A 14905-nucleotide genomic window follows, 5' to 3' on the forward strand; every position below is an offset into this window, starting at 1 on the left:
ATTTGGAGACTTTTCTTAATGTTAGTAATCTTTATCAGCAGGATCCGCTCGCATGGCTTTTCCTACCATAGCTATGCCGATGACATACAACTGATCCTCTCGTTTCCACAATCTGAAACACAGGTAGCAGCACGAATCTCTGCCTGTTTGACTGACATCTCTCAGTGGATGTCCACTCACCACCTGAAAATTAACCCTGACAAAACTGAACTACTTTTCCTTCCAGGAAAAGGCTCTCCCACCACGACCTCACTATTACCTTCAACAACTCAGTGTTGGCACCGACCCCGAATCCAAGAATCTTGGTGTGACACTTGACAGTCAACTCTCCCTGACTGCCAACAGTATCGCAACAACACGTTCCTGTAGGTACATGCTGTACAACATCATGACAACATCATCAGCTGCAAGCAGGAGTTTCTGGACCAGGTGGTGGAGAGGAGGACACTGAAGAAACTTGTGTCCATATTGGACAACCCGGACCACCCTCTCCACCACCTACTGCAGGGCCAGCGGAGCACTTTCTCCAAGAGGTTCATCACGCTCCGCTGCAACAAGGACCGCTACAGGAGAACATTCCTGCCTACGGCATTACGGCTTTATAATAAGTCACCGCTTGCCAGATCCTCTGTGGAGTAATCACTGTACATGTTTATGTTTATCCACACTTCACATATTACATACATAACTTGCATTTTTGCACTCTCCTATTGTTTGTTATTGATTGTTTACACCTGACACACTTAATATACACATACATACATACTTGTACATTTGCACTTCTACTGTTTAAGTTTAATTTAATTCCTAAATGAATACTGTGCTTTTCTTTCATCCCAGCTATTTTTATTTTATTTTATTAGTATTATTATTATTGTATATATCTTTCATCCCTGCTGTTTTGATATCTTATTTTCTGTCTTTACATTGCTGCTACTCTACACCAAATTTCCCATTGGGGATTAATAAAGTATATATTCATTCATATTCATTCATTCAATACGTCCCCTTCTCACCCAGAAGGCGGCACAGGTTCTCATCCAGGCTCGAGGAAGACTTCTGAGGAAGGTCTTGTTTTCTGTATACTGAGTGATGACTCCATCTTTAACTGCAGTAACATTGGTGGCAAAGCTGCTTCCCTTTTTCCTTTGCTTCAAGTGACAAATATTAGAGTCGTTCAAGTTGGTGGGTTGTGAGTCCTGAATGTTGCCAAAAAGTGGATCTGAGGCAACTCTGACCTGCTTTTCAATGAAGGCAACAAGTTAATTAAACAGTGCTCTGCGGCCACTTTGCTCCAGCAGATCACAAGCAACATTCCTCCACCTTTTTCAGCAGAGAATATTTTCCATATGGGTAGATGCAGTTTTGTGGTATCCCTGCTCTAGAGATACATGTTGACCACTGCTCAGCAAGTCTCTTGGTGTATTGTTTGAGAAAATGTAAACAGTCACTCCAATTAGTTGTCTTCTCCTCCACTCCACTTTCAAAAGCTCTGATGAAAGACCTGATTGAAGAGGGTCTCCAATCAAACACAGGTATACGTTGTTCGGGAAGGACAAAGCACAGATTTTGCTGAACCAGCAAATCAGCAATGTCAGTTTGTCTTTGCATAACATTTACAATGTCCTTCTGATAGTTCTCAGACAGAGTTTGGATTTGAGGTTGCACAAGTCCTGCTCGATTTTCAGTCACAGTTTGTGTGACTGGAGCTGGATCATCAGTCTTTACTAGCACTGCATCAATTTGTGTTTCTGAGCTTTGTTTAGGTCTTACAACTTGTGGTTAAGTTATGGGCTCAGACACACAACAAACATGATCTTTTTCATCCATTTTAACTGGAACAAAGTTGGAGGCAGGGGGGTTTAATTGACTTGCTTTTTAAGAATTGTTCCTTTCAAAATCAGAGTTCATGCCATCCGAACATTTTGAACCACAGTGTGATGACTTGATTCCAAGACATGACGCTTTACATTTGTTACTGCCAATTCCGTTTCAAGCTCCAATTGTTCCTTCCCTTTCTCCAAGCGTTCCTCTTGGGAACATTCAATGCTTCCTTTGTAGAGCAGCAGCCTGCTCCATCAGAGCTGCCCTGTCGGCCTGAGCGTTAATGTCTGCAGATGATGTTGATGAAGTGCATGATAGCTGACTGTGTCCTCACAGAGTTAACTGGACACTTGACACGTTAGAAGCCCGATCTTCAGGGTTTATATCATGTGGACACTTTGCTCGTTGAGTTGGCTGCATTTGGCTTTACATATGGTTGACTCATTTCAGACAGTCAGCATTTGACCCTTTCAGTGGAATCAGAGAACATTGTCATTGTTTCAAATGTTTAATATCCCTAGTTGTTGTTTTTATTGACAATTGTATAAAACATTTTACGGCAAATAGTAAAAATGTAGGCTTCTCAAACGTTTCATCGATTTAAATATATATGGTAGAATATAACAAAACGGTATCTTTCTTCAGCCACAGGTCACAACAAATGGAATGCAAAGCAATTACAGCATATCATCTGCAGAGTCAGATGAAATCCGAAGTTAAAAAAAAAGCAATTTAAATGTGTACATTTGAAAAAGATATGATGATGTCACTCCTAACTCTTCCCATTCAACCTGTTGCCTCCTTTCATTCTGACTCATCCTCACATAGGTGGGGCTGTTGGCGGAAATAGCTATCTGAAGTGAGCATGAATTTGACCGGAAATGGCTGGTTTCTGTACCTAAATAAAAAAACGTGAAAACTATCATTATCATAAATATTGGATGAAAACACCAAACAAATCCTCTTCAGCAGACTTTATGGATGTGTCCTATTATAAACAAGGTACGTAGGAACAAAAATGCACATTAATCAACGGCTAGTACGCCGAATATAACATTATGGTTTAATAATAAGATCTTTATTCTGAAATTTAAAATCGGAAGCTGTCTTTGGCTTTCATCCGTGAATTCATGCTGGTCAACAACAGCTGCTTTGCCAGACACCAAGCGGCTGTAAGTAACGTTAGTCGGCGATGTGACGTGCACGTCAACCAGCCCGTGAGGTTTGAAAGTTGTTGAGTGTCCACCGCCCGTCCATGGTGTTGCTGTGAGGATTGCTGCCGCGTCTGAAGAGGTGAGCTCCAGACCTAACTAACTACTAACTTGCTCGTGGCGCATGCACGGGAAGTTTAGCTCGAGCGCTGCAACGTTCAAGTTACTTCATCGGGGAGCTTTCCCCACTTCGCGAGCTCGAAGACTAGCCCTCCCTCCCTCGCTCGCTAGCTTGTTAGCTCGCGCTGTGTTGTCTACCGAGGTGACAAACGTGACGTGGGTGCAACACATTCCCGCACATCACGTGAACATCTGTTTAGCGACACTCGGAGGTCGCCTTTTGCAAGTTTGCTGCGTTTCATGGTTGCCAAAAGAGCCGACCTCAACGTACGTTAATGTTAGCGAGCTAAGCTACCTCCTAAACTTTTTTAGAGCAAGCTTTCCTGCTGCGGACCGATGCGTCCTGCCCTCTAGTGTAGCCGAAGATAACATCAACACGTACTCACAGGCCGTGCAATATACGCACTTCTTACGGCTAAATGACAGGCTTCGTTTCTATGACTCATACACATCAGACACATCACCAATACATTCCTTATTTAGTCGTACTGCATATTAGAGAACACTTCTACTTTGAAGTCTTGACAGTTGCCAAAACGTGAGAGACGGCGCGTGTGGACCCCTGACAGCGGCGGGTGAGTGGCCGCGCCGGACGACGCTCGTCCGGTCGCCGGAGAGAAGCTGCCGAGCCGAGCGGCACCACGGTGTCGGTCCGTCGGCAGCTGAGCGCCTTCCCTCGACTCGTCTTCAACTAGGGAGGGGCCACAGCTCCGGGAAAACCTCCAGACTGTGGAGGGAAAGTGTGCATGTGTTGTTGTCACGGCAGGCCAGCAGCGTAAATCTGTTATGGGATAGCTGTTGAGCAAATATGTCTTTTTATTTTTATATATTTATATTATTTTTTTATTGACGAATTCATTAAAAAGTTACTTTATTTAGAATGCTAAGTATTATTATTATTAGGGCCCGAGTACTGACGTAGTCAGATCGAGGACCTATTGAAATGCTAAGTATTATTATTCCCGACCTATGCGCAGGGAAAAGAGGTGCTTGGGATAAACCTACATTCTTCAAACTTTGCACACCCATCAGACTCGGCGAACATTTTAATATAATTTGGGTGTCGACCAAAAGTCTGAGAAAATGTCTCTATAGCGCCCCCTTTAGGCAGAAAGGCTACGCTTTTTGCCAACTATGGCTGATTGACTTGAAATTTTACACACATGTCCGGGTGGGACTGCTCTACAAAAAACTCATCCGTGAAATTAAAATGCGCCTAATTAGATTTTCCGCCATTTTGAATTTTGTAAAAAACACATTTTTGCCCATTCCTCCTAAACGCTGGGTCCGTTTCTTACAAAATTTTCTGTGAATCATCATTGGCTCAATGTAATCAAACTGTATTGTCAACCGTGTTGATATCTCATTGCGTTCAGAAGTTATTAACCAATTAACCTCTTAGGGGCGTGGCTCAATATGTCAATACACATAACTTCCTAATTACTTGGCCTATCTTCACAAACTTTGTAGCATATGTCAACATCGTGTCCCTTAACATACCCAAATTGTTTCATAATATTCAAACACTAGAGGGCGCTGCAGTGAACCGATCAATTTTGTCATTTTCCTTGTTTTCAGGCGTTGTATTCTGACGAACTCCTCCTAGAGATTACACACGATTGATTTCACATTCGGGCAATATGATGAGACCTTTGCAGGGAAAAGTTATCAAAGGATTTTCAAAATATCGAACTATGTGAGCGCAGAGCAGCGGCAAAGAGACACCATTTTCCATGAAAATGGAAGTTGCTTTTACTCGGCCGTACATGATGTAATCTACTCCATATTTCTCATATGCCATGACCTCCTGACCCTGAAGACATCCATATGATCAATTTTCATCATAGTCATAGCGCCACCTAGAGGCAACAGGAAGTTACATGTTTTCTACTTGTACACCGTGCTCCTCACAGATTATTCAGATCCCTCTCAAAATGCGTCGGAACAGACTTAAGACATTGATAATGCATCACCTTGAAGATTGTAAGGATCCGTTGAACGGCGTCGCGTCGGTCCATCGCAGAAGTTCGATCCTTCGCCATGACCGAATAAACCGATGTAACTCGACTCCACATGATAAGATCCTTTCCAGGTTTCACATGTTTGATCAGCCTCCAGGCCTGAAGACATGTGCAGTCTAATTTTTAATTAGAGTCATAGCGCCACCTAATGGCAACATGAAGTAAATATTTCTATACTTTGGCTTGCTTCTCTTAGTCGGTCAATCAGATCAACTTCCAATTACTTCTAGACAAACATAAGACTTTCATGATGTCAGCCCCTAAAGCTTTTGATTTTTTGTGTAACGCTGTTGCCGTGGCGCCCCATCCTTCGCGGTCAACAACGAAGGTACTTTTGAGGGACTAAGCATGCTCGAAACGTAACGAAACTTGGCACACACATTTAAAGGCAAAGATGTAGTTGCCTGATATGACTTGAATGACTCAAAACTAGGAATATGTAACACATGTAAACTTAGAAATAACTCTCTTGGGACCATGCTTTAAACCGTACAGGAAGTCAGATAGCGCCCCCTAAAAAAACGTGTTTTTTTTGACAACCTGTGAGTTGTGAAAGCCCACAGTTTTTGCCCCCTATCACCAATTGACCTGAAATTTGGCACACATGTCCGGTTGTGTCTGCTCTACAAAAAAGTACGTGGTCGCACTATAGTCCGCCTACTTAGAATTTCCACCATTTTGAAATTTGATAAAAACAATTTTTTCCTCAAATCTTCCTAAACGCTGGCTTCGATTTTTACAAAATTCTCTGTGGATAATTAAAGGTTCAATTTCATGAAAAATATATCAAAAGCTTGTTTGTATCTCATTGTGTTCAAAAGAAAAGGACCCATTAACTTCTTAGGGGTAAATTCAACTAAATTCAACAAAGCAGCCCTTGCAGTACGTTCAACATAGATATACAATATTTGATAGGCGTATGTACCACATATAAACTTAAAAATTAAACTGCATCCCAGTGTCTTTGTTTATAACTGAACAATTACTGAATATGAATAATTTCCCATATAGATTGGCAAGAAGGATAATGATATTAACAATATTTAGAATGAATAACATAACAAGCAGTAGGTAGGGTAAGGGTTACTTTCAGAGTGTAAGATAACTTCATTAAGGTTCTTCTTTAAGATAGCACTACTGCAGACCTTTTAGAACCACGTGAGAACCAACTATCATTTACCACTGAATGAGACTTTGAGATTTCTGCTGTTTTGGAAAAATAAGTAATTGTTTTTCCTTCTTGTTATTTAGGTGGGTTACTTCCACCCAGAATGTTAGAGTTCGTCCCATTTTTTTTATAATTATTAATATAAATACGCTAATGTTATAGTAATTCATAACAATCAGCTATATTCTTTTAATTGTTTTGCATATGACATCTTGGCTACTTAATAGATAAATAACCGAAATGTTAAATGAAAAGAATAATTCATGTCGGTCGTGCCGCGAGGTGAACCAAACCAGGTGCTCCCTTCTCCGCCCACAAACTTACAAAAGACAGAACAAGGTCAAGGCACATCACAATTTACTTTTCTTCTCAATTGCTTTTTAAAAATGGGATCGCTTTTGTTCAGTTAAACAGGCCGACATCGGAGGTATTTTTATATAAAAGGAATGATAAGATGTATAATGGAACGTGGTTGCTCGACAATTACCCGAAAACAGTCTTATGTCCCAAGGTTCAAGGTTTTTATTTGGCCATTTGAGCCTAGACTAACAGTCCAGACTCATTGGAATTTTTTTCGCAGGGCTCTCTGAGTCAACAGTTTTGGAAGAAATAATAATAAGAAGAAAACACACTATACAGGAAAGAGACAAAATATAAAATACGTGGGGATCCTGTGCTGATTGTGAGCTCAGCAGACACCCGTCTTCCCATTCTTACCACTTGTGGTCTTTCTGTCAGGAAGTCCAGAATCCAGTTGCAGGTGGGGGTTGGGACGCCAAGGTCTGACAGCTTCTCGATCAGTTTTCCCGGGCGGATTGTGTTGAAGGCAGAACTGTAGTCCAGGAAAAGCATCCTGGCATACGTTCTGCTGCTTTCCAGGTGTTGCAGAGTGTGGTGTAGAGCTATTACTACCGCGTCGTCCACTGATCGGTTGGAGCGGTAGGCAAACTGGAGGGGGTCGATGTTGTCCGGGACCGTGTGGTTGATGTGTGTCTGCTGGCCTATCGAGACAACAAACTACACACACACACACACACACACACACACACACACACACACACACACACACACACACACACACACACAGAACCCCTTCCTGACCCCTGTCTGACATTTGCCACTGCAGCGCTGGTGGAAGGAGAGAGACCCCGGCCTTTTTGGAGACCGTTTTGCTCAGTTAATTACTGCATTTCAGCTCATGGACAGATAACGGTAACTTAGGACAAAACGTGTTTAGTTCCTTGCATGTATTTAGCTGTTGCACCTCATCCAAAGTGATGTAAAGAGATTAATGGGAACACATTCCTCTGATACTGCTCACTAGTTGGGCAGATACAGGTCCATATGATTTCCTGAATCCCTCTTTCCTCTTTCCTCTATCCTCTACCCCACGGGTGTCAAACTCATTTTCACCCCGGGCCACATCAGCATCATGGTCGTCCTCAAAGGGCCGGTTGTAACTGTAACACTGTATACATTTAACTCCTCCCGAACATAATGTTAACTGTCTTTGTATTAGATTATTGTTTATTCAAGTGAAAAAATATTGTACATGCATTTATATAAATGTAAAAATATATGGAAGCAAATTTCTCTGTTACTATGACAGAAGTCCATTTAATTTAGGGTTAAGAAACCCACATTGCTAAAGATCAAACTTAAAACGGAAGAAAATAACAAAGACAAAGATCAAACGCATGTTATTATATTAACTTTCTTTAAAGCTTTTTTGTCACAGTTGAGAAGGACATAACTGGTCCAACAAATAATTGTGAACAAATAAAGACATGCATGTGGTCTGGGGCAGTGGTTCAACTGGTCTGGCTGCAGGACCCACCTTGACCCCTTAATGACAAGCTGAGATACAATGCGAGGGACATTTTCAACTTCTCAAATTGATTTAATGATATGGTGCAGTTTGAACCTGAGACAGTACACAATATCACAGTATGCCAACACAATAAAAAATGTTTGAAATATTCCCTTTTACACTCAATTTAAAAAAAACAAAAAGTGCATCTTAACCCTTCGAGATCTTCGAGCGCGCGCACGCGCTATTCGATTCTGCTTTTTTGAAAATATTCACTCGGTCACGATTATTCTGCACAGAAATATGGTTCCACGTCTCCCAAGATTTAGTTAAACTTCAGCTTCCTCTGCCTTTTGTCCACGAGATCATATGAGATTCACACAGCAAGATAGAGCATTTTACACACCCAGACGTGTCATATGATGCGTACACAGCTTCACCGGGAGAGAGAGAAAAAGAGCAGGCAGGCTAAGCAAAGCTATACTGGAGAACAGTGCAGCTTCAACCATAAATAGATCCTGAAGGAGTCGATCCCTGAGATGTACAGGACAACGCCAAGCAAAGGGATCCATTGGAAGATGGGTATGTGTATTTACTGAACTTTGCAATAGCATATTTACGTTAGTAATGGGACTTGTAGCCAGATAGAGCCGCTGCTAACACAAAGCTAGCGGGTAGCGAGCTAACAATTGCTAACAGGGTTATATATGTCTACAGGCTGACTATAAGACTGAACGGTGGATGCTCAAATATTGTCACGATCCCCGTTAACTTCATTTCAGTGAACTTAGTACGCTTAGTAGTGTTGGATCTCTGTTAATCGTTACTGCCGTTGTGTTTACGTTAGCTGCTGCTCACACGGAGCTACCCACTGCAAAATGCACTAACTGTGCGCAGCTAACGTGCAGTAGCTAACGTGCAGTAGCTAAATGGGTACATGGTGGTTATGAGACTGAACGGGGCGTAATCAAATATTGTCACTATCCTGTTACTTTCTTTCAGTGAACTTATACTAACTATTAGTAATGTATTTTACAGAGAGGATTTGCAGCTGCCAGGGTCCAGAGGACAACATGCAGCATCGCTTTAGCAGCCTCCAGTCCGTCTCTGCCAAATCATCACTGCAGGCCACAACGCCAGCCACAGCTAATCACCTCACCATACAATAATAAATTTGATTTTAGACATTTATTTACATGTTTCTACCATTTTTGTATTCATATATTTCACTGCTTTTGTGAACCTAAGACCGTTGGTAAACTAATTTCAAGCACCAAAACAGTTCGACCTCCTGAGTAAAGCTATGTTTTCACAAGAGATATGAAGATTTTCCAAAATCTAGATTACATTTTTCAGCTTTAGAGTAATATTTCTCTTTACACTTTTGCCTTATGACAATAGTGCCTCATTATATAGAGAGCTGAGATTGTTCTGCAATTTTAGATGTAAAACACATGGGTATCTATCATATGCAAGTGACTTTAAAAAGTGAATTTAAGAAATTATGTAAAATCAAGAAAATGACCCCCGACTCCAAAGGGTTAAGGACATGAGGTAATACAACACACATAATATTTTTATAACTTCAGCCTTTTTTAACAGACTGTGTTTTCATGCACAAACATGGAATAAAAAAGTCAGTAATGAAGCTTAACTATCACAAATAGTCCAACGTGTAAACTCACGCAAGTAAAGCGTGTTGTGAACGCAGCATTGAAGAGTGAATAGATGGCACTCCGCTGCATTAAAAATCTCCTTCAAAATAAAAGCACATACAAAATCCCCTTCAAAATAAAAGCCCATGCAAAGGTCCGCAATTCACTGAAAACGGGTCCGTGAAGCCGTCGCGGGCCACATAAAATGACGCGGCGGGCTGGATTCGGCCTTGAGTTTGACATCTGTGCTCTACCCCATCGTCCTCTCTTGTCTCTTTACTCTTACTGGTCATCCTCCTGATTACTGCTCTTGCTTGTGGTTCCTTCCCCTCTTCCTTCATCCGTTCTCCTGCCATCCGCCTGCCTCCACAGGAGCATCATGGCAATGTGGATCCAGGCCCAGCAGCTGCAGGGTGAGGCCCTGCACCAGATGCAGGCGCTGTACGGCCAGCACTTCCCCATCGAGGTGCGACACTACCTGGCCCAGTGGATTGAATGCCAGCTCTGGTATGGAGAAGACTTTGATCTGTAGTTTTATTCCCATTTTTCAATGCCAATATCAATCCCTTTGGAGAGAAGCTACATGTGGCTGTATTTCTTTCTAATATACATTCCTTCATAAAAGAATATAATCAAAATATAATATAATCCTTTATAATTATGATATAATGTCCTTCAGTTTCTAAAAAACGATATAATATTTAAATCAAATTGACTAGAATTTCTGTCTGTTTAAACAAAGAGCTGTTGATTCAACTGTTTGATGTTTTTGGAGAATATCGTTTTTGGTTTCAATTTCTCTCAGTTATATAACAATGTGCTCAACAAGTTAACTTGGGAACATGGCAACATTAGTAAAAAGATGTCTGACAGGGCAAGGAACAGGTTTCAGGTTATAACATCGCCACTACACCTTCTAAAGACACTGTTTATATATGTAAGTTACAATTCAAAGTGTCTCTTGTGATTTGAAGAAAAAGGAAGAAAGGAAACCAATTAGTTGTTCATTAGAGACCTGTCTTATTTTCTCATTTCTATACAGGTATTTACTATTGCTCTAATGATAACGATAATTTTAATTATCCAATTAATCGATGGAATAAACGATGACTAAAATGACTAAAATGACATATAGCCATGACAACTGTACAGATGCTGAACAAAGGAAAAATATAGTTCAGATTTTTGGTTCAAACTGTCCCCAATTCCTGATGATGCTCTTTTATTTTATTATTTTTATGATGTAATTTGTTGCATTTGTAAAAACTATTTTAGGTAAAAACCTTTCCCTAAATATGTTTACCATGTATTTTTGTGAAGCACTTTGTGACATTTTTACAAAATGCGCTATAGAAGCAAAGTTTATGACGATAACAACTTCTGACTTCATTTCATAGTGAAGTCAGAGTTAGTCAAAGTTAATGAGAGATTTATGTCAATGATTTAGTCCTGAGCCAAAGTGGGCATCGCCGGCTCGTCTCAGTGAGGCGGCACTGAGCGTGATATGGATTGGTTGGTTAAAAAATGTGATCCCATAGGGATTCGGTGGATTTGGACAACCCAGCAGAGGAAGCTAAAGCCAAGCGTCTGCTGGAAAACCTGGTGGCTGAGCTGCAGAAGAAAGCCCAGTTACAGGGAGGAGAGGATGGCTTTCTGCTCAAGATCAAGCTGGGCCACTATGCCAACCAGCTCAAGGTACCGGCAGAAGGGAAACCTCACTGGAACATTAAGAAGCTATAGCACACGTAACACCAAGCTGGTCTTACTTTTCCGCTGTAGTGATACTCCTGTCAGCTCAGACAAACGTGTCCTGTGGGGTTCCTTTGTTAACGTCACTCTTGGATTTTCGCAAACATCCCGAAAGGAGTCTGTGTATTGGTACAACTCTTAATCCATAAGGGTGCGAACAATTAAAAAAGTCACAAAGAGCTGTATCAGTATGATGAAATGAATGGCGTTCATGTGTGTGGGGAGCCAGCAGGAAGTCAGCTGGGTATAGCCAGAGAAGCGCTGTAATGCTCTGTATACTCCGAATCACTACATCTGTGTATTACAGTCCTGCGACAGCCACAGATACCAGGTTTTAAACTTTTTTTTGTCAGAGCACTTGATTCAATTATTGCTGTAAAGGTTGTAACGAAAATTTCAGCAAACATCAAAAATGTTTTCGAAGAAGATGACTAACCGTGTCTTTAATCAGCTCTTCTGTCGCATAAGGGTTCTTCTGTACTGGCCCACGATTCACGGTTTGGGAACCTCTGGTTCGGGTAATATATGGGCACTAAGGAATAACCACGATGAAGTTTGTTTTCACACTGGCTCTTAATAAGAGCGAGACGGAAGGAGCTCTGACTCTAACATTGGCCAAATTGCTGGCATGGTATTGGATTAAATGAAGGAATCGTATTAATCATTGGTGTGTGTGACATCTCTGCAGAGCACTTATGACCGCTGTCCTTTGGAGCTGGTGCGCTGCATTAAACACATCCTGCACTCAGAGCAACGGCTGGTTCAAGAAGCTACAAATGTAAGTGTTCAAGGGTTTGTTGACATGTCATCATTTGCAGGAAACCTGTGACCCCGCCCCCAGTGCACAGCATTCCCCAGGTTGTGGCTGGGTTTGAGATGAACATGTCTGTAAGAGGATGGAGAAGTGCGGCCGTGCTCTATCTACGACCATCAACATTGGGACTCCAACATGTGTTATTTATTGGAGGCAAACTGACGGCACAGTTTTATAAATGCTGTGTTTAGGCCAGCTGTGGGAGCGGGGTGCAGGCCATGGACAGCCTGTCGCAGCGCCACCAGCAGATCAACCAGTCCTTTGAAGAGCTCCGCCTGAAAACGCAGGAGACGGAGAATGAACTTAGGAAGCTGCAGCACAGCCAGGAGTACTTCATTATCCAGTACCAGGAGAATCTGCGCATCCAGGGTAAGGATGAGCGATGCACATGCACACACAGGAGACGGAGACATGCTAAGATGTAGAAGGTCACAAACAGATACACTTACACTCCCAATCGCTATTGTTTGTATTTTTTTCCAGTGCTTTGCATAATCTAAGAAAATTAGTTTCTGATCAGAATAATTCTAAAGATACAACCGTAACCTTAAGCAGCACAGAACCTACTGGCCACTCATTGGCTCATATGGATGAAGGGTGAATTTACTAAATACAAAATGCAACAAAGTCCAACCAAAGAAAGCCAACTGAAGATGTAGCTCCAGCCGTTTTAGCTCCAGATGGGTGTTTTTGCGTCGCTGCCCTGCCAGTTTGAATCTCTATCTTTGTAGAAAAGCAACCTGCAGCCAGGGGCTGGCCAACAATTACCAAAGTTACCTTATTTACCCAGAAGGGTTTTGTGGTAGCAGGTGTTTGTAATGTTGTGCCTGTCTCCTGTTCCGTTAGCCCAGCTGAGCAGCCTGTCGTCACTGCCTCAAGCTGAGCGCACCCAGCGGGAGACAACCCTCCAGAGTAAGAGGACCACGGTGGAGGCCTGGCTCACCAGAGAGGCCAGCACATTACAGAAATACAGGCTTGTATGAAGAACACACACACACACACGCACACGCACGCGCACGCGCATGCACACATACTGTATACACATAAATGCCGAGGGGAGGGAAAGGTACCCACAGGGCTCCTGTCAATACTAGCTTCATGGATCGATGGCATAGCAACCACATAAAAGATGTTGTCAAGATATTTAGGCAGACCGGAGTTGTTCCGATGCACAACAAAGGTGGTACCAAAGATTATGGAAAGAGTTAAGCTGCGTTCACACCAAACGCGTTGCGAATATTTGCGACACGTTGGTTGCGTCAGTTTACTCGCTCGACAATAAGACTGCGTTCACACCAAACGTGACGCTTATCTCCGTAAAAACAGTTACCGTTTCCGCCATCCACCATGGAAATAACCACTAGTTCTGCTTTATTACCCTACTTGTCATTTTCTGATTAATTGTATTCTTGTAAACCAATTTACCGGTTGAACTTGCGTATCATTGATGTCTCACAAATGTGTTGAATTAATTTCCTTCCTCATAAAACATTTACCAAGTCCAAACGGTTTGAAACCTGCATTGTTTACTTCCCTATTTACTGTCACCCAGTCTTCTTCTTCACTGCATTTATTGCTGCATTGCTTTGTTTCTCGGCACCTCAGAGTGCGTTGTGTGCACGTGCAACTTGCTGCTTTCTTTGTTGCTTTCCTTAAAATGAACCCTTAGCTGTGCTGCCAATTAGGGCTGGTTCAACTGGTATACCGGTTTCAAATTTCCATACGGTATGAATTTTTTATATACCGTCATACTTAGCCGTAACAACTGTTGTCGCTCTTCGGCAGGCAGCAAAATATAATGTTCACTGCTGAGGGCGCAGCGGTCGAGCTACTTCCGTGTCATGGTTATAACTTTAGTCATTGTTATAACTTTATAACAACAATTAATAACCCACAACTAACGCTCTTTAACAGCGCAAAACACCACGACACAACAGTTTGTGACTCATAAACAATTTGTAACACTAATAATTGTAGATTAAAAATATTACACCGCCGAACTGCATGCTGGGTACAGCTCACCCACTTTCACAAGAAGAATCTCCGTCGCACAGGAAGAGACAGACTCTTCCGGTCTGTCTCTCTTTTTTTCACCTACATTCCCCTGGGTCCTAAGTCTCTCCATGTTTAGCTTCCTAACACCCTCTATGTACCAACGTACAAACAGCTGCTGGCCAGTTGCGAGTAGGAGTGGGTACCGAGAACCGGTGTCAATATGGCACCGGTTCCAACACGGGTGCCAACTACCGGACCGAAAAGCAACGCAGATTTCGGTGCTCCCTTTCGGTGCCTGAGCCGATTTAAAATATATATTTTTTACACTACAGTAATGTTGCACGGTATATAGATACTAAAAAGGTAGCGTGGTACCCGTACGTTAAAAACGCTAAGATTTTGATGTATTGATACTTTATTAAATAAAAATAGCTCGGATCAGAGGACACTCGCTGCTCTGCTCTCTGTTGTCCGCCTGCATGCAGAGCGGGGCTCAAGGGGGCGGTGCTTCCAGCGCTCACACACAGCGAGCGCACAG

At 42.1% G+C, this 14905-nt stretch overlaps 1 protein-coding gene across 1 annotated transcript in view; it reads left to right on the top strand.

Annotated features, from left to right (window-relative positions):
* The first annotated feature begins 3004 nt into the window (after positions 1-3004).
* Positions 3005-14905, top strand: part of LOC306733176 (signal transducer and activator of transcription 5B-like) — a 29490-nt gene continuing 17589 nt past the window's right edge. The window contains exons 1-6 of the mRNA XM_079214376.1: positions 3005-3117; positions 10182-10316; positions 11348-11504; positions 12247-12336; positions 12564-12741; positions 13219-13349. Coding sequence (XP_079070502.1) covers positions 10189-10316; positions 11348-11504; positions 12247-12336; positions 12564-12741; positions 13219-13349 — 684 coding nt within the window. The 5' untranslated portion in view covers positions 3005-3117; positions 10182-10188. The remainder of the gene's footprint in view (positions 3118-10181; positions 10317-11347; positions 11505-12246; positions 12337-12563; positions 12742-13218; positions 13350-14905) is intronic.

Source organism: Taurulus bubalis (genome assembly GCF_910589615.1).
Source record: "Taurulus bubalis genome assembly, chromosome: 2".
NCBI classification, from domain to species: domain Eukaryota; kingdom Metazoa; phylum Chordata; class Actinopteri; order Perciformes; family Cottidae; genus Taurulus; species Taurulus bubalis.